At 43.4% G+C, this 25,663-nt stretch overlaps 1 protein-coding gene across 1 annotated transcript in view; it reads right to left on the bottom strand.

Annotated features, from left to right (window-relative positions):
- The window catches only part of HHAT (hedgehog acyltransferase), a 162,159-nt gene extending 137,745 nt beyond the window's left edge, over positions 1-24,414 (bottom strand). The window contains exons 1-8 of the mRNA XM_064446166.1: positions 24,238-24,414; positions 23,796-23,932; positions 22,976-23,043; positions 20,834-20,947; positions 20,030-20,224; positions 18,529-18,741; positions 14,850-15,021; positions 3,719-3,869 (exon numbers count right to left, since the gene is read on the bottom strand). Coding sequence (XP_064302236.1) covers positions 3,719-3,869; positions 14,850-15,021; positions 18,529-18,741; positions 20,030-20,224; positions 20,834-20,947; positions 22,976-23,043; positions 23,796-23,889 — 1,007 coding nt within the window. The 5' untranslated portion in view covers positions 23,890-23,932; positions 24,238-24,414. The remainder of the gene's footprint in view (positions 1-3,718; positions 3,870-14,849; positions 15,022-18,528; positions 18,742-20,029; positions 20,225-20,833; positions 20,948-22,975; positions 23,044-23,795; positions 23,933-24,237) is intronic.
- Between the last annotated feature and the right edge of the window lie 1,249 nt (positions 24,415-25,663).

Genomic DNA, 25,663 nt, shown 5'->3' with positions numbered 1-25,663 from the left:
TTGTCTCAATTATTCTGGGATAAGATACTTGGGAATGGGCAAATTTTAAAGGTGGAATGGCAGAGAAGTTGTGCTTCTGCACATTTCGTATCAGTCTATGACCAGAAATAACTGGTTTCTTACGCCATGCTGTTCTCATGGCATGTCAAAATACAGCTGATCAAGGCGTCCAACATCTTTGCAGAAGAACACTCTACACTCAGTAACATAGTATGGACACAAAAATATAAGCACCATGCTTCCATGAACAGCATCTGTGCTAAATATTGTCCTAATTTAAAAACTGACAAGTTTCTGTGGAATACATTGCTGAAGTAATTTACCAGTATGCCAAAGTTGATGTAGGATTTAGTTACCTGCTACCTATTGTTTCTAGTTTCCACACCCCTACTCCTCCACCAGGATGTTTTTCCATCTTGAACTAAGATGCAAGTTTCACAGTTTCTCCAGCTGCACTACATGATTCACGCCCCTGCCTGAGAAGTTGTATTGCAGACATCAGTTTTGACCAATTCTTTAAAGGCACAAGTTTCCAACAACAACGGTTGCTCTAACATGATTTATCGACTTGCTTTTAACCTTGGTAACAAAAACCAAGCTTTAATTCCTCACAACTTAAGATAAAGCAGACATTAAAAACTCCCTGCCCTATCTGGAAATCAGGAGCTCAGAAATTCCTTTTCACAGCTGTAATCAAGCTTTTCAATAGTAATAAATTTATCATGCATTTATTAACTACGCAGCTGCACATTTAGCAAGATAATGATATCCTGGTAAAATGAAACCACAGTAACAGATTCAACACCTGTATTTGTCTTGAGACAGAAAACAAAAGTGCTAATTTTTTTACTCAAGAGATTGTCTTGATTAAATAAAATGCAAATTAGGCAGAATCTACTATAGAGTTGATAACTCCTTTTTAATTAAAGCCTTTTATTTTTAGTTTGAATGGACACAACTGGTTTATCATTTAGTAGGATAAATAGTGAGGCAGAGTACCTGATTTGTTCTTCTAACACCTGCTTTGCTTTTCAGCTCTAGAGAAATTTTAGACACACCATGGTATCTTTCTTACCTTCCCAATCAAAAGCTCTTCCACCTGCTATATCATAGTGAATTATGTCAGCACATATTGATTGGAAATTGACAGTGGTCTGGATGTATGAGATCAAAAGCTTTGTTGTTATGCTCAGAGGACACCAGGTGGTGGTGGAAGACTCCTTATAGCATATTTGCATTCCTTACATGGTGACATTCATGCTGTCTTCCTCTTCAGGTTACCTACTCTCCTTCAAAACCTGCACTGCTAATAGGTTTGAGACATACAACTATCGATACTGGGCCTTCTGAAAGCATAGCTAGCCTAATACCCTGTTTCTGGGAGTACCCTAAAGTGGACACCAGCAAGAAGGGTAAGAGCGAGACAAGCATACGCAAGCACTTTTCCCCAAGCAGCCCCACCAATGCCAGCCAGCATGTAACCATGGTGCACTCCCATGTCATCTGGCTCATTGCACCCTACTCCATTTCCCCACCTGGCCCTAGGAGCCTTTAATAAGCTTTAGCAGGCTACTATTTTATGAAAGAGGTCTGGTACAAATCTCCTCACTCACCCTTAAAACTGGGTACTGTGTTATTAACATTTAAATTTGACCCACTCTGATAAAGTTGTTGGGAACAGTCACTTAGAAGTCCATATATTCACAAACTACATAAGTATTCAGCACTTTAAGTCAGTGTCACTGTTAGTAAGGCTTCACAACACGATATTTGGTTTCACCGTTTTTTGCTCGCTTTTACACTAAACACACCATTTCCACACTTCTTGTCCTGTTCAGATAGTCATACAGTTCAGAAGTGAGAATAGCCTGTGTTTCTAACACTGACATTCCTATAAAACATACCAAAACATGAAAAGACTGCAAGGCCTCTGGGTAGTAATGACTGAAGAGTTTAACTGTAAAGGCATAAGGGCATCATAATTCAGGGATTAAGAGAGGAAGGTACATGAGATTTCTGATGATTGAGAATTCATTAGCAACCATAGGAAATTCTACTATCCACGCAGCTTTGAGAGCAATAAGTTGTCAGCTGTACATTAAGTGATTTTTTTTCAGTCCTCAAAGCAAACAGACAAATCCCATTGATGAGATAGTGAATGCTTGATACATATATGAATTAAATACTTAGGCAATTGGTAAATATCAGCAGTTGACATTATTTCCTTCTGTAAAAAAAATTTAACTTTCTGCTTAGACACTAGTTTCAATTTTCTTCAAGTGTTATGAATATATTTGAAAGAATATCCAGTGTTTTTGCTGTGATACACCACACATCTTTGTAGGTGCAGAGAACCTTTTCGTGGTCTGTTACAACTACCTGACACAGCAGTGTCATTAGGATTTGTGCTGAAGTTGTTTCATTTGGCACCTCCAGAGCAATACACAGATTCCCTGGAATAGCTGGGAAAGGAGGGAAAAAAACACTGCTGTTTGCAGCTCTGCTTGCAAGGGCCAGCAGGCCGAGAGATGCTGCTCCCAGGAGCGTCTGGTAAAAACCAGAGATTTCTATATTAACTGTCTAGGTCATAAGTTCAGTTCAAACTCTGAAAGAGAATTTAAACCAAGGCATTTCCTAGTAGCTCAAATAATTTAAGAGTTAATCTGTTTTCTGCACTTTCTCCTGCATTTCTTTGAATGCTACATATCTACAGTTGCCAAACATCATAAAGCCTTCATGTTACAACTAGCTTCCAGCTGAAAACAAAATTAAAATCTCATCCAATAAAGCTCTGATAATAGCAGGCCCACTGTTTTTATGACTAAAATGAAAAAGCTTTATTCATTTCACAAAGCAGTTGGAGACCAAACAAGGTAAGCACCATTGTGCTAGGCTCTGCACTAACACCACAAGAGAAGCCTCTGCACTAAAAAGCAGACAAGTCTAAATCATTTTAGGTAATGTTTTCTAGAAGTCTGGGGCACAGCATCCCACACACTGGAGGAACTCAAGATAGTGCACAGGAAAACAAGGGAGGTGGAAGTCAAGTGAATCCACTGTTACACACAGGCTAAACAGCAAGCAGAATCTACCTGGGAGACAGTTTTCAGGGAAAATACTTCCGTGAACACCAATTTAAAGCAACCATAAGATTAAAAACTGATACTTTTGTTAACTATTGGGCTGAAACTCTTTAAAAAAGGGGGGATCCAGAAATTTATCCTGCATTATAAACAACTGCCACTTTTCATAGTATTTTTAATGTGTTGGAGACATTCTCTACTGCATGACTCTACATACTAAACTGTTATAACTACAGCTTTCCTCATGGGGTAATTAATCAAGCATTTCTTTTCCTTCACTGGAAGAGTATCTAGCTGAAATGTGGGGTTTAGACCAAGACTGAAAAATGAACCATTTAATAGATATCTGGAAAAATAATTACTATGTTAGTGAAGCTAAGTAGGCTGAGTCTAATACTAAAAATCTATAGGATGAAAATGCTAAGGGATGCTTGCCCCTACCCTCTGCAGTGGGAAAAAAACTAACCAAATTGAAGTTCATTTAGGAAGTGCTAAAGATGAATCATGGGGGTAAGAAAAATGCACGAGGACATACAAGCAAACATGCATGTGACCATGACCACACACATCCATACTCTTATATACTAACTGCCATATAACAGTAATAAACTGTCTAAAAAGCAATAATGACTAACCTCCACATTTTAGTGAAACTATGCATCAGGCTCACACAGCACGGCAGAGCTGGAGGTTTGAGTCCGTCCATTTGAAGGAGGAGGGCAGGAACACCATACAGAACCAGGTATTTCACATAAAAAAATAGTACTTGAGCTAAAGCCAGGCCACCTAAAAAATAAAAGTAAAAAAAAAATCATACCTTAAACAAGTCCTGAAATACTTTTAAAACTGGTTAATACCGATTACTCCCAAACAGCCATTATCCAAAAAAAACTAAAGAGAGCATCATCAGTTGCAAAAGTAGGTATTGTATACCTGTCAACAGCTATAGGACACAAGCACACGCAATTATGACTTTAGGCACAAGCACACAGAATAGTACCATCATGAATGATGGTAAAACACAGAGGTCAACACCTTTATAGACACCGGTGAGAGTTCACTCCTAAAAGTTCCACTGACTTTGGCAAACTTTTCCATCTGACAGCTGACATGAATAAAATCTAATCCCAAAGGAGGGAAAGTAAAATTATTACAATTTGGAAGAGTAAAACAAAAATAATATACACAATTGTTACATCTTCCTTTCCAGTGTTTTGCTATCCTCACTGATATTAACTTGTTATTTGGCTGGAGTACTCTAGATATCTAATGTAATTTTAAAACCTTCCAGACCTTCCTTGGAGACAATGTTTTCAGTCTAACTCCAGCAGCACAAGCCCATGAACATCTAAATAATCTGCCTTTCTTTTGGCACAACATTCCTTTTGCATTCTGCTGACTAATGAGTATAATATGGATTAAAAATTCATCTAATATATAACAACCTAGGGTGAAATTCTGGCACTAATAATATAAAGTTGCAAAACTCCTGCTGGCCTACATTTTGCTGCTACAATCCAATATTTTTAGTTTTAATATCATGATCAATGTGCATGATATAAGAAACAGTTCTGCCATACATGATAAAAATTTACTTTAGAACAAAATACCTAGACATGAAGCTTATGATATTTTTCTTCAGAGAAGCAGTCATCTAGCATTCAATAACATTCATCCCCAGAGGAAACCAATCAGAAGGACAATTTGGATATTAGCCAAATTACACATTAGATTTGGCTGTACATAAAGTTCAGCAGTACTTTCTTCTTTAATTCCCATCTCATTCAGTTTCTCATTTCTTTTCCAGCAAATTTCAGTGGAGAGCTGAATGCTGACACCCAAACAAACTGATTATGAAGATCACAACTTTCTGTGCAATGGTAAAATTCAAAATCCTTTGGCTGTGCATGATGGAAAGACATTTATAGACACAGACTACCACTCTTGAGGCCCAAAAGTCAATAAATTTGATTTTAAATACAATGATGAAAGACTGAGTTCTCAGATACAAAGTTATAATACACAAGTTTCAGGAAAAAAAGCATTTTTACCATCTCTAATAACATACATCTAAGTTGTCATTACTGTTAACTAGCAGACAGCTCAATAGCACTGGTACCTAAAATATAGGCATCACATCGCCAATCATTACCTGGCACACGCTAGCTATTCTACATGTGGTAATTCTAAGACTCCCAATATCAGCAGTGTGAAGGTTCCTTTCAAAATACATAAAGTTCTCATTGATCTTCAATTCATCCCAGCTGTGTGAGTTCTGGCCACACATGGAAAACTAAGGGGAAGATTCACATCCACACAAGAGCTGGGCTGCACTGACAACCTTCTTGCATACCTAAGACACTGCAGCTGCTTTGCATTTGCTCCATTATAGCACAAAGCAGCCAGAAGTACACTGCTTCACCTGATTTAAAAACATGAAATAAAAAAAGAAATTTAAGGTCAATGCTAAATTTCTCAAATTCATTAACAATATCACAAAATTTGTTCTCTAGTGTTTGATTTAAAGCTTAAAAAGAAATCTCACACAAGCATTACCTTAAATTGGAAACAAGCTATTTCAAATGTATATTAAACACATACCTCATGGAAAAAGTACTGCAAATTTGCTATATTTTCCCCAGAAGAAATTAATTCAAAGGATTCAGAGTCAATGGGCTTTTCTTTAAAACTTAAATGTGTTAAAGGATAAAAAATATCAAATACCCATACAGTCTTAAACCCATGCACTTCAACAGTCAAGCTGTTTGAAGTCCCAGATTAAATTAACTGACTTTTACAGAAGTTTTCAATTTATCATCTCACAATCCTTAAAGCACTGTAAGTTATCCTATGCTTTAAAGATGCATTTATAGACCTTCAAATACTTGCCTGCCTTAAATTTTCTACAAAACTGCATTTCGTAAGTTTTAGAGCTTTGATTCAAGCATAATTAGAATTTAGAATATTCACAGATTTTGTTGTTGCTGTTTTCATATTCTCAGAACTCTGCCTTATATTTTTTGACAGAATTTATTAAACATAACATTTTCATAAGTGACAAAAGATTTGGATCCAGGTATCAGAAACCACTTATGGACCATTTCTCTGTCCATAAACCATCACCAAAACTCATGATTAAAAATTATAACTTAGCAGGCAATTATGAGCACACAGCACAAATTTACCCTTTTTGCAGCTACAGTGACCATATAGCATTAATGATTGTAGGTGCTTTTTTCTGTCAAGTACCAGGGCAGGTGCAACTAGAAAACACATATCAGATAAATATGCACTCATATTTCAGAAGGGTTACTGACACATAGCACAAGTCTAATAGGAAACAGACATTTAAAACACCTAAGAATCTGGGTCCATATTATCAAGTTGAAAATATCAGGCTTTAGGGGTCCATTTACCTTTTCTCTTATTTTGTACATGCTTCCTCCACAGAAAGAAATAAAAAACTATGCAGGGATTCCCTCAAATTAAAATCTCCATGAAAGAATATGGCTCTGCACTGGAGCAGATAAGCTACAGATGTATCTCAGCAATAATGCCAACAATCATTAAGTGCATCAGGAGTTTCCAGCTCTGTAATCAATTACTAAGAGCATGATTACTGACAAGCTTTACACTCCGGGCTACAGCATTTTCTTCACAGCAGGACACTGCTTCCTAACAAAAGCCCCAAGACTGAATACACTATGACCTTCTCAGTTTGGTACAGACCACAGCAGGAGGCTACACTTCACACTGGGGAAGCTTTCATATGAACATAACTACCACAGCACCAAGTCAACTTGGCACAAGCTACCAGGTAAGCAGAGCTCTGGCCATTGCCAGCAATCCCACATAGATGAGGCTGTGCTGTCCTGTCCATCCACTCATACCTGCCACACTGACCTGAATTAATGCAAAAGTGACAATTCAATTCTGTTATTCCCATCTCTAGCCACTGAAAAAGAGCACTGTGTAAGAAACATGAAGCACCCTAATTTCTTACTTGAATTCAATTAATTCAATTAATTCAAATTCAATTAATAATTGAATTGAATTAATAATCAAAATTCAATTAATAATTCAGCTTACACTGCTGAGCAGTGTTTTTCACTGCTGCTTGGCAGTGCTTTGAAAGAGGTGCTGGCTCACAAAATCAGAAGGAATGATTTAAAAAAAGTACTACAGGACTCATGCGGCCCAGCTTCATATCTAAGCCTTCTAGTAGCACACAGCAGCAAGAAAAATCCTAAAACACAGGGAGCAGTGGCAGGAAAGTACATACCACAATGTTTGCCCTAGAGGCTAAATGCTTCTTTTTAGATTAAATTGAATGGGCATAAAGACTCCAAAGTGAAGTTACATAAACAAGACTAAATAGAGCTGTCAAGGGATTCTTGGTCAAGGCACAGACACATCTGCCAGGTTAAAGAAAACCAGAAGTTTTTTCAAGGATACACATGCCTTGAATACTCCCAAACCATCTAGAGCAGGCATTATGTTAATTAGTAAATACTTGCAGGAAAGAACTCTCTAAACAAACAGTTATCACACTGTGCTGGTTTTAACTGGCATAGAGTTATTTTTTTTCCACACGTGACTAGTATGGGGCTATCTTTTGGATTTGTGCTGGAAACAGTGTTGATAACAGACATTTTCATTATTGCTGAGCAGAGCCTGCACAGGATCAAGGCCTTTTCTGCCTCTCACCCATCCCACCAGCAAGTGGGCTGGGGGTGCACAAGGAGTTGGGAGGGGACACGGCTGGGACAGCTGACCCCAACTGACCCAAGGGATATCCCACACCATATGATGCTGTGCTCAGCATATAAACTCAGGGAAGAAGGAAGTGGGGGGAGAGGGCATTTAGAGTGATGGTGTTTGTCTTCCCAAGTAACCATTACACATGATGGAGCCCTGCATTCCTGGAGATGGCTGAACACCTGCCTGCCCATGGGAAGTAGTGAATGAATTCCTTCTTTTGCATTGCTTGCCATGCATGGCTTCTGCTTTACCTGTTAAACTGTCTTTGTCTCAACCCACAAGTTTTCTCACTTTTACCTTTCTGATTCTCTCCCCCATCCCACTGCAGGGGAGCAAGCAAGCAGCTGTGTGGTGCTCAGCTGCTGGCTTGGGTTAAACCACAACACACGAGTACAAACCATAGTCATAAAAGTAGGTTAATTGCCAATACTATCTGGAAGTTTAGCCTGCAGGAAAGCTTATAAAAATTTACCTTCCACACACACACTTCTTTCTATAAAACAGTGAACTACCCAATGTTTTAGAAAATAAAATCTTAAGCTTTCTGATTGACCATTGTATTTCCAGTTTTCAAAACAGACATCAAGACGCTACGTATTATCATATTCCTCTTATCTTTTTGCAGGATGGGAAAAATTGATTACTGTAAGTATTTCATTACCATTCAGACAGGTGCGCAGACACCCTAATTTCAATAGCAGAACACTACATGCTTCTTAAAATGAATTCAAATCTATTTCCTATCTATGGGGTTTATTAGAAAGAACTGTAACACATCAAAACCTGCAACCTACATCCAACTTAGACGGACTACTCTGTAGGTCTCACTTTCAAAGAGGAAACTATGTAAATTTTTAAATAAATCAAAACATGAAATCACCAATTACAGATTAAACCAGGTGGCTCCACCTTTGAACAGATCATATTCTAGATTGACTTGCATGCTGCTCATATGAAAACAAATACCCTTTTGGAGTACTACAGACTAGTTAATAATTAAAACAATCACAGCTAATTGACACTAACTTGTGCATGCTTCACTAGAACAAACAAATGGGAATGGTTAAGACCAGTGCATTAAAGCCACAGAACACTCACAACATTGTATCACACATGCATACAACTCAGATGTACATCTTGACATCAAACATACCTCTCAAAGCACATGTACAGATTCCTAGTTAAATATATTTCCACAATTACAATATCTATTAGTATCCTGGATTAATCCAGTGCAACAATTGCATTAGACAATACATTTTCATGCAGAAATCTGGCTGTCATCATTCCTTATACCCATGAGACTGACATGAAGCTCTGTTCAGATGAGCAGAGACAAGAAAATGGTGCTGAACCACCAGACTAAACAGGAAGCCTCCTAAGGAAAATATAGGCACTGTTTTCTTAACCTCTGCATTTTCAGAGCAGACTTAACTGAATTAGCAACACCTAACATCCATTGCCATTTCTATATAACAGAATGTACCCCACCAGAGTGAGTTTTACCATTGGTATTCTTTGTTATCATAGTGAAGAAAAAACTAAATCACTTATTTCAATTTAAGATCTTTCAACTAGTGCTGTTGAGCTGTTACTATGCAAGGCAATGAATTTGTCATTCTGCTACAGAAGCCTGAAGAACATACATTGGAAAGGATCAACAATCTACCTGCCTTTTATTTATTTCTTTTTCCCAGGCTTCATTACACACTATGTCCAAACATTACTCACTAGAGCAAATAAGCCTCTGATCTGGCCTAGTGTGGCTATTCTTCTGGTATGCTGCAGTACACCAGGATACTGGATTACTGGAATCCATAGCAGCTTTTATCATCTGTGCCTGCAAATTTCATTTTAGTGTAAAATGTCAAGGCAGCAAATTAATCCCAATTAACTTTAAAAACTGAGAAGAATTAATTAGTGTTTCCATTACTGTGGAATACAGGTCTCCCAGCTGTGTCATTAATTCTGAAAGCACCCAATTCTTTCAGACAATCCTACTGATGCTACCAGAATGAAAGGCAGCACTGACACAAAACCATGGAATTGCTATAGACATTGCATTTAGTGCTCAGAGTTAAATAAGCACAAATGCCCTGATATTGTTCAATATGCCAATAGCTATCTATTCATAGACCCAAATATTTGTGAATATAGACAAAATGATTTGTGAATTCTAGAAGATGCTCTCATTCTCTGAACAATGGCTTGCTGGGATCAATAACAATACCATGCTGCTCAGCTGACATCTTTAAATTAATTCTGTATTCAGACATTAACATCCCTCCAAGAAACTGAAGGGCCATACATATATGGCAAACATACACAGTCTAAAAACCAAATACTACAGATACAGTCCCATCCTATTCTTCATTCTATTCCTGATGTGGGACCCAGTATGTGGCCAATGGAAAACCGTATTGCTTGCTATCACATGGTTTTTCATATAATTCCTACCACAGAAGATCTACATTGCTGAGAAGGACTCGAAGCCAAGGTTTGCTGTAAAGACAGTGGTGTCAGGAGAAGCAGTTCTGAGAAATGAGCCATTCATAGGAGAACAGCAAAACCCAGCCCATGAGCAACCCTTAATACTGCACTGCCAGGTGCTCATCATACCTGCTGCGTCTTGGAGAACAGTAACATCTTCTGCTGAGAGGGTGGGGTGCTACTGCAGCCCATCACATTGAAGGAATATGCAGGCCAGTACAAGAGTCACTGAAGAAACAAGTGCAAGATTTCACATGGATTTTGTGTTCTTTATCTTGTGCTATCTGGAGAGTACAGTCAAATGCCTTCCCCACTATGCAGACAGAAAGCAAGATTCCCCCTGCCCTGTACAGAGAAGAATGAAGTCTCTGTGGGTGCTGGAGCTATGGGTGATGATGGAAATCATTTATACCTAAAGTTACACAAAAGAGTTAATATTTGGATATCTAAGAACACTTCTACCCAAAACAGCTCTTACCACCTCCTCTTCCTCCATACCAGAGACTGAAACTTCCTCTTGGAGGTTCTTCTTGCTACCGAACACAGGCCACTGAGGAAAAAAATACAACTGTGTACTCTGCATGAAATTACTTTTTTTCAGACCCATATGATGCAGCTTTTTGTTAATGCACATAGCATTTGGTCTCCAGCACCACAGCCACGGCTTGCTGCGATATAAGCATGCAAGTTTAAAGTAGTATGTGCAGAATGCCAAAGGAAACAATTTAAACACGAGAGTATGTGGTAGAAGAAATTCTGACACCTATGTGGTACATGGGGGTTGTAGTATTAAGCAGGGGAGGGGACACCCTGAAAACATATCCATAAGATGTCCCTATTGTATTTAGTCTATGGAAGATATGGATGTAACCAGCTTTTTCTCAGGTCATGGAGAGAAATTCAGCTAAAAATATTCAACATGGAAAAATAGAATTAAATAGATTTTGTACTGTCTGGCTGAAGAGCTTAATGAATGTGTTTCCTCTTTTAGTAGAGAAGTTCTTCTAAATAATATGAAGAATAATTTTAAGAAATAGGCTGTTCTTCAGCAGACCCTCCAGCTAAGACTCCAACCATTTTTCATTTTAATCCCCCAAAATCCAGGGGCCGTATTGCAACAAGACACATTCCTACTCAAAGGGTTGATGCAAACTGCCCTCTCTCAGAGCTGGTTGCTGACTATGTACTTCCATAGCTTATTGATCCATAGGGTAAGCACATAAGCTGCTTTTACTGGCAGCTGCCAGGCAAGTTGTGAAATGTAGGTGAGGAGTAATCCAGGAAAACGGGTGACCTGAAGGGGATTGAAGGTTCTACCTTTACAGGAACTACGCATACACTGCCTTTAGTCTTCTGCTCACAATTCCCAACACTCTTATCACCCAATTAATGACCTTGAAACTTGCCAGTTACAAATATAACTGCATATAACAGCAATTAAAGAGATTGCACAGATACTTCAATTACAGCAATTCTCCCATCCATAGTACCACAACAATGCAGCAGGAAAGCACATGCCACATGATTGTTTATTCAAGAGACAGGCTCCATCTACCCAGATTACACAGCCAATAAAGAGACTGGAGGATATTCAACAAGCAAAAGGTGAAGCAAGGCTACGAGCGCCCTCTGAGCCTTTAAGATACTATGGTTAACATGTTACAAGAACGTAACATGTAACAAGAAACACATAGCTCAGCCAGGTTATCTGGGACAGAGGGTGGCCTCCTCCAGAAGGGGAGAAGCCTTACACTGACTTTGTCATCCTCATGTTCAGAAGTGTAGGTGAACACACAGAACTAGGTATTTGCAAATGAATTGGAAGGAATGAGGTAACATAACCTATAGGGGTAGAGTGCTGTTACAGTAATGCAAGTACTGGCCTGTAAAGGGCATGGAGAAAAGAACCACCTGAACATTTGACCTATAAGGATCTTTGGTTTAGTTGCAAAAGGACACTAGTTCAAACAGCCATACAATTCACAAAATGTACTACCTAGCAAATGCATGCAACCAGTAATATTGAAGGCAACTTGCACCTTTGTTACAATAAATATATGGGCATCAAAGCCATACATGCACCATTTTGTATATTGCTGCTTCTAGAAAGTCATCTGCCTAATTCATTCCACACAGGAGAATATACTTCTTTTGCTGGGTAATACATTCTCCCAGGTAGTCTTTTTTTTAATAACTGCGTGCACTCAGTAATGTTACTTAAGCATTTCTGCTTTACATGATCCACAAATGACAATGTTGTACACTAGCATTTTTAAACAAGGATTGCAACTCAGGTTTTTTGGGGTTTGTTTGTTTGTTCAGGGTTTATTTCTTTGCTGTCACCTCACAGGAACACCACAGGAAGTGATGCAGAACATAGCATAGCGTCACACTTCTGACATGTAGACTGACCGTCATCACTGCCCTGAAGATGCCAAGAGCAAAATCTTATAGCACTGTTGTCTTTACCTGCACTGCTGGCATTTATTTCCCACCGTTCAAAGATGTCCCAGATGAAAAATGGAGGAGCAGTTATAATCTCCCTAAATAGAGCTGATTGCAACAGCCTCACAGCCTTTTCCCAAAGTTTACCAGGCTATGGGGGCAGCCAGGCCCAAGCTGCTTTGATGCTGCTGTAGTTAAATAGGAAACAAAATGAACAAAACACCCATCAATGCATAAAAACTAATATACCATGTGATTGATCCTCCTCAGTCCTTGGCCTTAAGACTCCGTTATCTGATGTAGTTGGTTTTAATAACACAGAATGTGGAACAACAGAGGGGGAGTGTTTGGCTCAGTACAAGCCCTGATGTAGAAGTATGGTAAGATCCATAAGGATCCGGAAAAATATTACCCATACCCTTACTCATATATCAGTGGCTCACGAAAGCAAGTCACAACCGTGGCCTGTCACTGATTTGAGTTGTGGGGGACCTGTATAATCACTTTGATTACACATTAAGAAGTGGCAAACTTCCGTCTCAAAAATCTCTGCTCTCATTACTAAAAAGACAAAGCTCAATGAGAGTAGGGCTACTTTTTGAACACACCTCAAAAGCAGGGTCTCCACAGCAGACTTGTTTCAATTCAAATGATCATATTTTAATCAGGCAGCTTTACAGTACAAATTTGCTTAATGCTGCCTTTCATCACCTGCTGCTTTGAGGCATTTTAGCCTTTCCTAATCATCTATTCAAAGTGTATTTTAATTCTTAGGACATAACACTTGATTTCATCAACTAAATACACAGCCTACTTGGCTATTCTCTGGAAAGTAACTTTTTCCCCCTTCTTTCTTTTAAAAGATCAACCTTGGTAATCTTGAAGGGAGGGGGAAATCTGCCAGTAACAACAAAGCTGGAATATTTCATCCCCAATTCTACAGCCTTGCCTCCCTTATCCAGTGGACAGTTTTTTTCAGACAGACAACACTACAAGCTAACAGATTTAATTCAATGATTTGACATTTACAACAGGAGACAAAACTCAGAACCTACGTCCCAAAGAGTGAGGAGGTGTAGAATGAACCATGGAGGCAAACCTCTCACTTTCTGCTCTCCATCTGCTCTTGCTCTTTTTTATCCATAAGAATTATATATTGAAATATATATTAAGTGTGTATATACACACACATTGCCCTCTACTGACCAGAGTCCAATACACAAGTGTCCTCCAACACATACTGCTCATCATATGTGTTCTCCAATGAATACTTGGCAGGATCATACCAGTGTGTGTATCTATTCCTGTTACTTGGTGGTACAGTAAGAGGCACCTCTCCTTCAATTCATCAATCACCAAGACTTTTTTCAGAAGCCAATTCTAAGGCCTGGAGTTTCTCCACTTTCATTCCTCCTACCTGGTGATACACATAGCAGGACAGTAGGAAAAAAAATCAACCACATACGTCAGTGACTCATGGGTTAGCCTATCTCTACCTACACACCAGCACCCAAAGCTCTTGCCATTTTATGCTACATTCATCAGCACTCTTTTTTCCCCGCCAAGTTCAGCCTATTTTAATAAAATACTAGGGAACCAGGAAGGGACAGAAGGGGAAGGCAAGCAGGAACACAGAGTTGAGAGGTACTGACTGCTACTTTCAGGCCATCTTGTTTGCAATTCCTCTCTGCTCTTTTCATGAGTACTGTCAATTTACCTTTCAACATGAATATGAACTAGGAACAAAAAGATGGATACCAATAAAGGATAAGAAACACTAATTCTTAACATCTCCCCTCCTCCATCCCTACACAAACTCTAAGTGTCTACTTCTATGATTGAGGGGGCAAAAAAACCACTTTAGACCAAAGTTTAGATACACACTTCAACAAGTTCAACTGTAAGCTTATCAGAGTACCTACATGTTATATTAAGAGTCTGTAGACCACCTCTGACAGTGACTGGCCATAACGTACTATTCATAAGTACCTACAGATGGATGTAAAAGAGAATAGACCGAGGTTCTTGAAGTGAGGGAAGGAAGATTTCTGCTGTTGTTTCTGTACTCACCCAAGGCCCAGTATGATGCAGCTTCCAAAGGTGGAGCACTGCTGTAGAGAGCATGGATATACATGAGGTGAATCATCAGCTCAGCCAGGCACCACCAAAAGAAAATACGAATTATGCCCACAATTAAGATGCTGAGATTGGTCTTCAAACTGAAGGCTTCTTGTCTCCTCATCTAAAGAAGAAATCCAAAGTAGTTATATGGCACATAATTGACTTTTACTCAAATACTCATCCTGAAAACTTCGTTTCATTTGCTGTTCATTACTAAGGAGACCATTTGGTAAATCCTGACATACCCTTTTTGAGGGAGACTGGTTTCTCAATAAGCAGTAGTAATCAGCAAGAGGCCAAACATGAACACACGCTACAAAGTGTTGCAAAAAAGGCCAAGTGCTGTTGACCTGAACACAATCCAGGCAAGAGACTTTTTTTGTAATTCCTGTAACCTGATAAATCTCTAGAAATAAAGTTTAAAAAAACTACAGTATGAAGAACTTTTTCCAAGCAGCAGCCCTACCAAACACAAACAATGAATGCTTGCTCTTAATACCTCCAACTTCTACCAGCTGGATAGGATTGATCACTTGATCAGTTCTTCATTTTTCTCCTGTAGCATTGCCAAGGTCAGCAAGACCTATGTGGCATACTGAGCAAATGGCAGTTAAGTGCAAGTTAAATATCAGATAACAAGGTTTGCCGTTGACAGACTTCAAGATGCCCTAAACTCTTACACTGTTAGCTATAGTAAACACATTGGTATACTATTATTTTACCTTCTTTCTGCAGTAAGAGTGAATACGATCAAATAACAAACAGAATTGCCTAAAAATTTAGCTGTGTTTTGTATATCTATCACTGTGTGTGCACGCAACACTTCCTTCTCCAGTCTCTAACTGGCCACCAAAAATGCACATACAAGATAAGCAACCAACCCATCTGCGTAGACAAAACCCCCTCATAACTGAAAGCACACAGTACAGCTAGCATGCAGTTAGCTCTGCTCACTTACAAATGAAGCACCACACTCATTTTGACAGTACGTTTATACCAGCTAGATGAAAGCTTGGAGACTACCATTTAATTGCATCAATTTGCACAACAGGACTTCAAACCCATGGCTAGAACTGCTATGCCCTGCTTCAACCCAAAAATTCAACAAGACCACTGATGAAGTGTCAGTCTCAATTTTGTCTGGCAATGGACACCAGTTGACAGTATTAGTATTACACTCTTCAGGCCACATAGCCGTTTCTGTCTCCACCTCCAGGACTTCTGCTTTCCAGCATGCTCAGCAGGAACCCTGGTGTCTCTCAGTCTCAGCTTCAGTTAAGGGGTTCTGCAGGTTGTCTTTTCCGGTAGCAGCAATAAACACACTCTGTATTATGCACTTTGAACCAACTGCTGGGCACTGCTAACTTCAAAACCCTTCTCCAACCTCACCTGTCAAGTCAATACCCTCTGCTCAGGTAAGAGCTCTGACAATGCACTTCAAACACCAACAAGAAACATCAACATTGTTCAGTTTGTTCCATTTCCTTTATGGCTTTAACCAAACAGTTCTGTACATATTTAAAAATTAACCTACTGTAAATACAGGCATCCCATTCTCAATCTTCCTTTCTCCCCTCACACCACCTTATACCAAGAATACAGTTGGTCTTTGCTGAACCATATCAGGCAAGCTCAGTTTCAATGAAAGACCCCACACACAATTCTTCCTGCCAGCTACCCCAAAGCTATTCTCAGCTTGGAGTTTCATGTCTTCTGAAACATTCCTTGAAAAAAGATCTCCCTCTGCTACAGGTACAGGAATATAGGTGGAATTTAACACATTTCAGAAGCTACAAAGCAATAAACAGTAAAAAAATAAATTACCTCAGTTTCTATGCAAGTCTATGCGGACTTTTCCTACAACATCCAGCCCAGGATAACAACATTCAGCCTTGCATCTTCCAAAGCTACTGAAGACAAATGAGCATAGGACTTGTCACTCAGGGGTCCATCAGAATCTGTTTTCACTTTCATAAAGCCCAGTCTATTTGCTGTGACTTCAACAAAAAACTTCCAAATAAAAACAGAAGCAAGCAACGCCTAGGCTTCTATACATAAGCTGAAACAGCCGTTATCATTTGAAATGTCCACTCATCCACTTTATCCCAATGATGTTAGCTACAGACATCACAGGTGGTGATTTCACTTTTTACTCAAGTGTGCAAGAAAATAAAGAAAGCAATAAGCATGGAAATCTGGCGGTTTCCCCATCATGTAGAAGCAGGCTTGAAAAGCAGCCTGCAGGGCACTAGAAAAAACATGCAGTAAGATAGGTAAGTCTTTCACATTCAAGGAGCTGCTCAGCTTGCTTAAGGCTGAAAAGTGTTCCAAGTAAATCATCACCTGTTTTCACACCAACAGGAGGTGAAACTGGGATCTTCATGAATTCCCAATACAAACCAGCAGTTTTCTGTGACTCTGAAATATGTTTTGAGTTAATAGCCAGCTGCTGCTGAAAATGTTACTTTATTCCACTTGATGGAAGAACATAAAACAAAAATCCAGTCCAGAAGCTACATGCTACAGTTATGAATACTCTCCAAACATAACGACATGTGTCACTGGCTCCCCGATTGAAGGGATGAATCTGATGTCACACAGAAAAACATCCTGTAAAGTAGAACTTGGGGACGAAGGTTTGTCTTAAAGTTGATATCCAGGACATCAAATTCCCAATGCTATATTCAAAATTGTCCAGTCTTCACATTCCAATTACATTATTTGATATTTTCAAAGTTATGTGGAAGATAGCTTCAGGCACCCAAACAATTCTTAATCTCCAAGGACTAAGTAAAAATTGAAATTCTTCAAATCACCAGTAAGGAGGAAAAATTATGGAATCAGTTATAGATGCTTTTACTGAAGTCAACACATGCATGAATGAAAACTCCTTTTCTGTAGTGTTTCCTTCCCCCACAAAGTATCTCATTGAGGGAAAAATATTTCAGAAGGAAATTAAGATCAGTGTCTGACAGAAGATTAATCATCCAACCTTCAAACTATTTGGCTTTTCCACCTTCTCTCACATTGGGATCTAATCAACACCTCTCCACCCAAGTACTAGATATAAAGACTTTGACAATGTATTTTGACTAAATATATTCTCAGTGTTAGTTACCAGCCTTATGAGAGCTCAGTATTATGCCACAGCTGGTATATAAGCATGAATACCCAAGACTGGTTTCCACCTACAGCCCTCCCTTTTGCAGGCAGCATACCTCAACAATTATAGAGAAAAAGATAACAGATACAGCCTAACATTAGGACCACCTTCTGTTTGAAAGTCTCATCAGTATCGATTTTTGTCAAGTAGGTAACTAGAAAACAAATAGAAACTCAGGCTTACCTGTGAACTATCTCATGAAGCACACCATTAAAAGCATCTCAAGGAAAACTGGATGAAACTGTCTACTTATCATTTTCTCATGATTGGTATTAAAATATCTCAAGATGAGGAAAAAATAATCAACCTATCAAATTTAATCTATTCCTCAAAGTACAGGTTCTGTGTCTAGACTTGGCAGACAAAAAAGAGATCACCATCCACTTCAATAGCTCTTCACTCAATTCACCTGAGGCACAGATACACTGAAAACCTGTAGCTGCATGATCTTAAAAACACCATTACCTGCTTACTAAATTCATTGAAGTTCATAAGGGGCCCATTGTGGAATGTGGGGTAATAAAACACGTATGCCAACATCCACACAAATGAGTGGGATGACTTCTGGGCAGGTCCATGCCAGCAGTACTCCAGGCTGAAGCTAGTGCAGAAGAGGCAGCGGACAGACACAGTGAAGAGCAGCAGATAATACTCGTTTTCAGTGTCATACCACTTTCTCTGAAAGACAAAACAAAACTAGGTCACAATGGTGCAATGCAGTTTTCTCTACATGGCATGACAGTGAAGTCCACCCAGATCCCAACTTTCAGGGTCACCAGCAGCAGGAAGCAAGTACAGTGAACAGCAGCTGGGACAAGCATCTGAGTGAACAGCACTACTCAATGCATGAACAGCTAGCACTGGCTGTTGATGGAGAAAGGGTCTCCAGAGCTACTGCAACCAGCATAAAGAGACAACAGCTTGATTTCAGAAACATTTTGTTGTGAAGAACTGAGAGCAGAAGAGCTTTTCTTACAGGAATGCCATTATCCCTCTCAGGTTTGGTCCAATAATACAACATCAAAGCCACCTGGCAACCCTACTGACAGCTGAAGGACTGATAGGGTTGAAGCCAAGGCTGCAGTTCAGATCTGAGGAGAATCAGTCAGTCCTGAGAAAGCCTGAGGCTAAAAAGATGCTACTGAGCTTTTATCAATTTTGACACTCCCTGGCACACCCATTTCCAACAACAAAAACACATCATTGAAAAAAATACTTCGAAACATCAGCAAACATAGTTTGGTTGATTTCATCTGTATTGCAGTGGACCCTTTCCTCCTCTCAGCAAGACACAAGTCTGTCTACACCACATGAAGAGACCCAATCCATGCATCTCCCCTCTGCTGAACATCAGCACAACAAGCCTTTTAACACATACCCATTTTTTCCCTTTAGACCAAGTAAATGCAGCAAGGACATTTCCTCACAGCTGGGCAGCAGTTTTGTTAAAATCTGTACTGCCCAGCAAAAGCCATTACAGAAAGAGCAAAACTGAGCCTGCACCAACCAGTTGTGAGGAAGCAACTCATTTGGAACAAATCAAAGTGTTGGAGAAAGTCTCCCTTTCCACGCAGAAGCCTGCAGTCACCAATAACATGTGGTCAGGCTTGACTAAGCAACTCCTAGATATGAACCCAAAAACCAGTACATTAAATTGGCATTACAGCTCCAAAGAAACATGTTTACTGGAGCACTAGTAAAGTATTATCATACTCCTGCTCTACTGAACACCACTTATACATTAAGGCACATACTTTCATCTCAACACACCGGCCAGTATGATTGAGATGTCTTTTCCAACTGGAGAAGCTCTAGCATGAGCCACTGCAGCTCTACTGCCTAAGGTTTTTCAAGCCAACCTCTTCTTACATCAACTGAAGGGACAGTGTCTGTCAAAAAGACAGCTGCCATAATGGCAAACACCACCACAATTAATTTGATGCTTAATTGGTCCTTCTTCCATTACCTTGGCTTCTTCCACAGCTGGTATGCGTAAAGTGGAGAGCAGGATAAGGGAGCACAACCAAGTCAGGAGTGACAGCTGAAACTGAGCCACAGCAAACGAAATAGTTGCATGTAACAAAATGAGAGCAAAGCCCTTGATTCCCAGTAACAACCAGCAGGCAGACATTCCATAAACCATCAAGCACCATGGTTTATACTGTTAGAAAAAGAAAAATGAACATTTTTTTAGTTTGATTATTTCTACAGCAAAAAAGCACTCAACATCTGTGTTGTCTTACACAGGGTCTATAGTAGAAAGTAACACAGTCAACAGGTTAAGCACACACGAAACACAGGAAAACCCAACTATAGCCATAAAGATGGAAGGGAAGGGGTTTCTGTAGCAGCATGTGCGAAATCCAGAGCCCCCCTAATCTGGGGGAGAACATAACTTCCTCCTTTCCTTCCCCAAACTAGCAGGTGTGACACCACATGCCAGTCATTTCCCATAATCATGCAATCATGCCAAAACCCAAGCAGTCATCACTTCAGTCTTGGAAGGGAATAACTACACCATTCTTTAGCGTACAGGTCAAGCAACACTGGTTAATGGTTCACAAAGCAGCACAGGCTTTCACAGGTTGGAGGCTGAAGTCTCCAAACACAGACCCAATACAGCCTACCTATTCACTCTCACTTGCACATAGTTACAAGCACTCACAGAATGGTATTTCCCACACTCAGTAGCCTCAATGCCAAGTTTCCCATGCCCAGAGTAAACTGAAACCCACAGAAACTCCCTGCTGTGAAGAAAATCTATACATACCTTCTCCACCAAGAGCCTGGACACTTGTGATACCAGCAGGTGGCCAGCCAGAAGCCACAGTATATGTTCCCTTCCCCATTCAATCCAGTAGCTCCACTCAAAGTCCATAGGGTCCTGGGGCATCAAGAGAACTGGTCAGTACGTACATCTGGCCAAAAAAACATGTTCTTACAGGACAAGGAAACATCTCTAACACACTAGCTCCATTACCCAATACCACAGGACTTGACATCTGGGGAATGCCTTGGCAATGCAGTCTGACCACTTTCAGCAGTGACCTCCAACAGCTCCCTTCTGACTTCCAATGGTGTGAAATTCAGAAAGAGCGCTTTAGACAGCATCATGACTCCTAGGTCCCATGATAGCACAGAACTTGGCCATGTAGCAATTGCTACCTTTCCCCACAAACACCACAGGAGTTTTCTAACCACAAAGCAGGCAGGCAGGGAGGCACACACACCCCCACCCTTCCCCACTGGGAAAGAGGGAACAGGCTGGTAACTACACAGTTGTAGCCTGGAAAAAGGGTCCCACTTCTCAGGGGCTTCGCCATCCAACATAGCCTTGCTTTGGTTCCATGTCAGGAAACAAAAAAATCAGTCTGCTACTATTGTTCCTGACCATCTCTTCAAACTCAAGAAATTCACACCTCTGCTTGACCTAGTCCTTTTAATTTTAGGGGCAGGGGGTTCTTAAAAAGAAAAATATAAAACAGTTCTGGACTATCCTTAACTCATGCAAAGTTTAGCCAGGATTTTTTGTTTTTAAATTTGTATTAACCCTTTAATAAAGATAACATCAAAGCAAGAGCACTGCCTTCCCTGCACATGACCCTCACCTCTCCTGAGAGATTCAGAGCAACTCTGCTCTGCTTTAGAAAACTGAGATCTTGGGTGAAAAGGCACCTTGATGGAAGACAAATTTTACTCCGTTTCAACAAAGCCTAGGTAGTATCAGATGAAGTCAGGTCAGTTAGACATTCCTGTGACATAAGGTTTTTATCTAAATTAGATAAGAGGGACCAGCTGGTAGCCCCATGTCCCATACAGAGCCCCATTAGAAGTTCATCTTTGCAACTGCTTTATGGCTTTCCTGAAAGCACATGTCAAGAGCCCCTTCCCAGCAGTGATGGTGGGCCTAAACATCAAAATAATTCCATAAGCATGCATTCCTGGTCTTGTGTAAATCATCATCAATATTAGTTACATTATTGCATGCAGTAGTTGTACTTCTTCAAAAGGATGTAAGGTCAAAAGCAGGCAAGGGGGGTGAGAGAGGGATGGTTGGTTTTGTTTGGGGTAGAAGTGTGCTAGTTTTCTTATTAGCTTTTTTTAAGACCAGCCATGTTTCTTTAAGCCCTTACAACCTCAAAAATCTGTTCTCCTCTATGGTGGACTACTACAGAACACGATGGAAATGCATGTTCACTGATGTTAAGCATTACAGTGACAGGAAAAAGGGGGAACAGCTGCAGGAAATGTCAAGGTGATCACAGCTTTTAAGGCCAAACAGTAAAACAGAAGGTTATTAAGTGATGTAATGAAGGAGAAGCACTTAGGCCAAGAATCAAGAAGAGAAACAACTTTGGTTATGATTCTTAGATCTAGACACACCTGGCAAATCCCTCTTCCTCATTAGAAACAATGAGATTAAAATTAACTATGAATATCCAAATCTGCAGAGTTAGCACAAACCTCTGAAGCTAAATCAGAAGCTCAGGTGAGCAAAGGGCATGCGACCTGGGTTTGTTCAGCCTGGACAAGCGAAGACCGAGGGGGAATCTTATCAGTACTTATAAATATCTGAAGGGCAGTGTCAAAAGCATGGGGCCAGACTCTTTTCAGTGGTGCCCAATGACAAGACAAGGGGCAATGGGCACAAGTCGGAACACAGGAAGTTCCACCTCAATATGAGAAAAAACTCCTTTCCTGTGAGGGTGACAGAGCAGTGGCACAGGCTGCCCAGGGAGGCTGTGGAGTCTCCTTCCCCAGAGACATTCAAAACCCACCTGGATGCATTCCTGTGCCCCCTGCTCAAGCAAGGGGGGTGGACAAGGTGATCTCCAGAGGTCCCTTCCAATGCCTACCATTCTGTGATTATTACCCCAAAATAAAACAGGCTGGTACCAGTCACACATCCTACCTTCTTGAGGCCCTGAAATAGAGTCCCTGGTTCCAGCCCAAACCTTCTGTCCATTGCAGCTTCATACTCTGCAGAGAACAACAAATCTTTATTAAGGACACAGCAGCCAGAGTAGGGAGAGTTGGGGACATGGCCTCTGCTGCTGAAAAGCAACATATTCCCATGTTGCCTCTGCCAATGGGGATACTCAGAGTCAGGGAAGAGCGTGTCTCCATGTCACCGCTCACCAGGTGAGCTGCCTGATCAGGCCACGGCTCTGCCCCCCAGTAAAGGCAAAACCACTGAATTATGTTTTGATCCCCCCTTACAACAGGGACAGTGGCAGACAGCAACCAACTTTCTACCACACAGGACCTGCACCAATCTTCATTTCCTCTTTCAGGACTGCCTGGTTTCTCCCACCAGAGCAGAAAGGACACACAGACCTGACGGTGACCAGTACAGCCAGAGCAAGGCAAAGCCACTCAGAAAAGCCACCTCCAGAGCCCATTCCTATGCAGTCTTTTGCCATCTCTGCAGAAGACGTGTTGTACACGTGGGTGTAGAGCCCTTTACCCACCCAGCACTTTTCTCACTGCCCTGCAAGAGCCTTTCTGGCACTCCTGTTCTTCCCTTAAGCACTTTTGAGAGCCATCTCAGGTCATTAATGTAGAACACCTTGCTGATTAAAGCCTGACAAGACGCAATACGCATTTCTTTAACAAACTTCTCTAAGTAGCTATACTTTTATTAGATGTCATTAATTTCCCTGAAATGTGCTAGAACACAGCCACGGGTGGGAGGCACCGCAGCAGCGAGCACACCCACATCGCAGACTTACTTCGGGACACTTGGTGTGCTTCGTAGAAAGCGTAAAGATGAGAGCCCACGGCAAGGAGCACGTAGAGGTGCATCTCCCACGCCGGCAGCAGCATCGGCCCGGGAACTGGCGCCCCGCAGAACCCGCCGGCCGCCTCCCTGCGGGAAAGGAGAGGACGGGAAAAGTTTCCCCACGGAAGACGGACGGGCACCGAGCAGCGGGACACCCCACACCGGGCACCAAGCGCTGCCGTGGCCCTGTGGCGTGGCGGGCTCGGAGGCGGTCGAGCTCTGCCGGCAGCTGCCCGGAGGGCAGGCGAGCCCTGCCCGGCACGACGGCTGCGAGGTCCCGAGTCCGAGGGCTCGGTGGGGCCCGCGGGACAGCACTAGGGCCAGACCCCGGCTGCTCTCGCCTACCCGGAGCTGAGGGGAAGCGGAGAGGGGGATCCCACTCCCGCTCTTACCTGCGGAGGGCTCCGCGACCGCGGCCCCACGCGAGCCGAGCCGACGCTCCAGCCCCGCAGCGGGCAGGCGGGGCCCCTGTGAGGGGCAGCTTGGCGCCAAGCCGCCCCCACCGCTCCACAGAAGGCCCAGCAGCCGGCCCGCCCGCCCCCTTATGAGCTGCGGCGGGAGGGAGGGCGGGAGCGGGGCGGAGCTCCCCGCCCCTGCGGTGCCCTCTCCCGGCCGCCGGGCGGCGCCGCAGCCCACCCGCCGCGGCGAGGCGAGCCCGGCCCCTCTGCCGGGCCCCGCCTCGCCTCCCTCCCGCCCGCCCCGGGGCTGCGGCTCCGCCCAGCCCGGCCCCGCCTCGCCTCCCTCCCGCCCGCCCCGGGGCTGCGGCTCCGCCCGGCCCGGCCCCGCCTCGCCTCCCTCCCGCCCGCCCCGGGGCTGCGGCTCCGCCCGGCCCGGCCCCGCCGCGCCTCCCTCCCGCCCGCCCCGGGGCTGCGGCTCCGCCCGGCCCGGCCCCGCCTCGCCTCCCTCCCCTCCGCCCCGGGGCTGCGGCTCCGCCCGGCCCGGCCCCGCCTCGCCTCCCTCCCCTCCGCCCCGGGGCTGCGGCTCCGCCCGGCCCGGCCCCGCCTCGCCTCCCTCCCCTCCGCCCCGGGGCTGCGGCTCCGCCCGGCCCGGCCCCGCCTCGCCTCCCTCCCCTCCGCCCCGGGGCTGCGGCTCCGCCCGGCCCGGCCCCGCCTCGCCTCCCTCCCCTCCGCCCCGGGGCTGCGGCTCCGCCCGGCCCGGCCCCGCCGCGCCTCCCTCCCGCCCGCCCCGGGGCTGCGGCTCCGCCCGGCCCGGCCCCGCCTCGCCTCCCTCCCGCCCGCCCCGGGGCTGCGGCTCCGACCGGCCCGGCCCCGCCTCGCCTCCCTCCCGCCCGCCCCGGGGCTGCGGCTCCGACCGGCCCGGCCCCGCCTCGCCTCCCTCCCGCCCGCCCCGGGGCTGCGGCTCCGCCCGGCCCGGCCCCGCCTCGCCTCCCTCCCGCCCGCCCCGGGGCTGCGGCTCCGCCCGGCCCGGCCCCGCCTCGCCTCCCTCCCCTCCGCCCCGGGGCTGCGGCTCCGCCCGGCCCGGCCCCGCCGCGCCTCCCTCCCGCCCGCCCCGGGGCTGCGGCTCCGCCCGGCCCGGCCCCGCCGCGCCTGCCGTCCGCCCGCCCCGGGGCTGCGGCTCCGCCCGGCCCGGCCCCGCCGCGCCTGCCGTCCGCCCGCCCCGGAGCTGCGGCTCCGCCCGGCCCGGCCCCGCCGCGCCTGCCGTCCGCCCGCCCCGGAGCTGCGGCTCCCCGGCCCCGCCGGCCCCTCCGTGGGGAGGGGGCTTGAGCAGGCCCCGCTCCCACCTGCGGCTCCGAAGAGCTGCTGCAGAACTCGTTTACTGAGAAACACCGTTGTCTCGGGTCATGGAAAATGCGATGCA

This window comes from Phalacrocorax carbo, chromosome 3 (genome assembly GCF_963921805.1).
Source record: "Phalacrocorax carbo chromosome 3, bPhaCar2.1, whole genome shotgun sequence".
Taxonomy (NCBI): Eukaryota; Metazoa; Chordata; class Aves; order Suliformes; family Phalacrocoracidae; genus Phalacrocorax; species Phalacrocorax carbo.
This window is presented reverse-complemented; position numbering and strand designations above follow the sequence as displayed.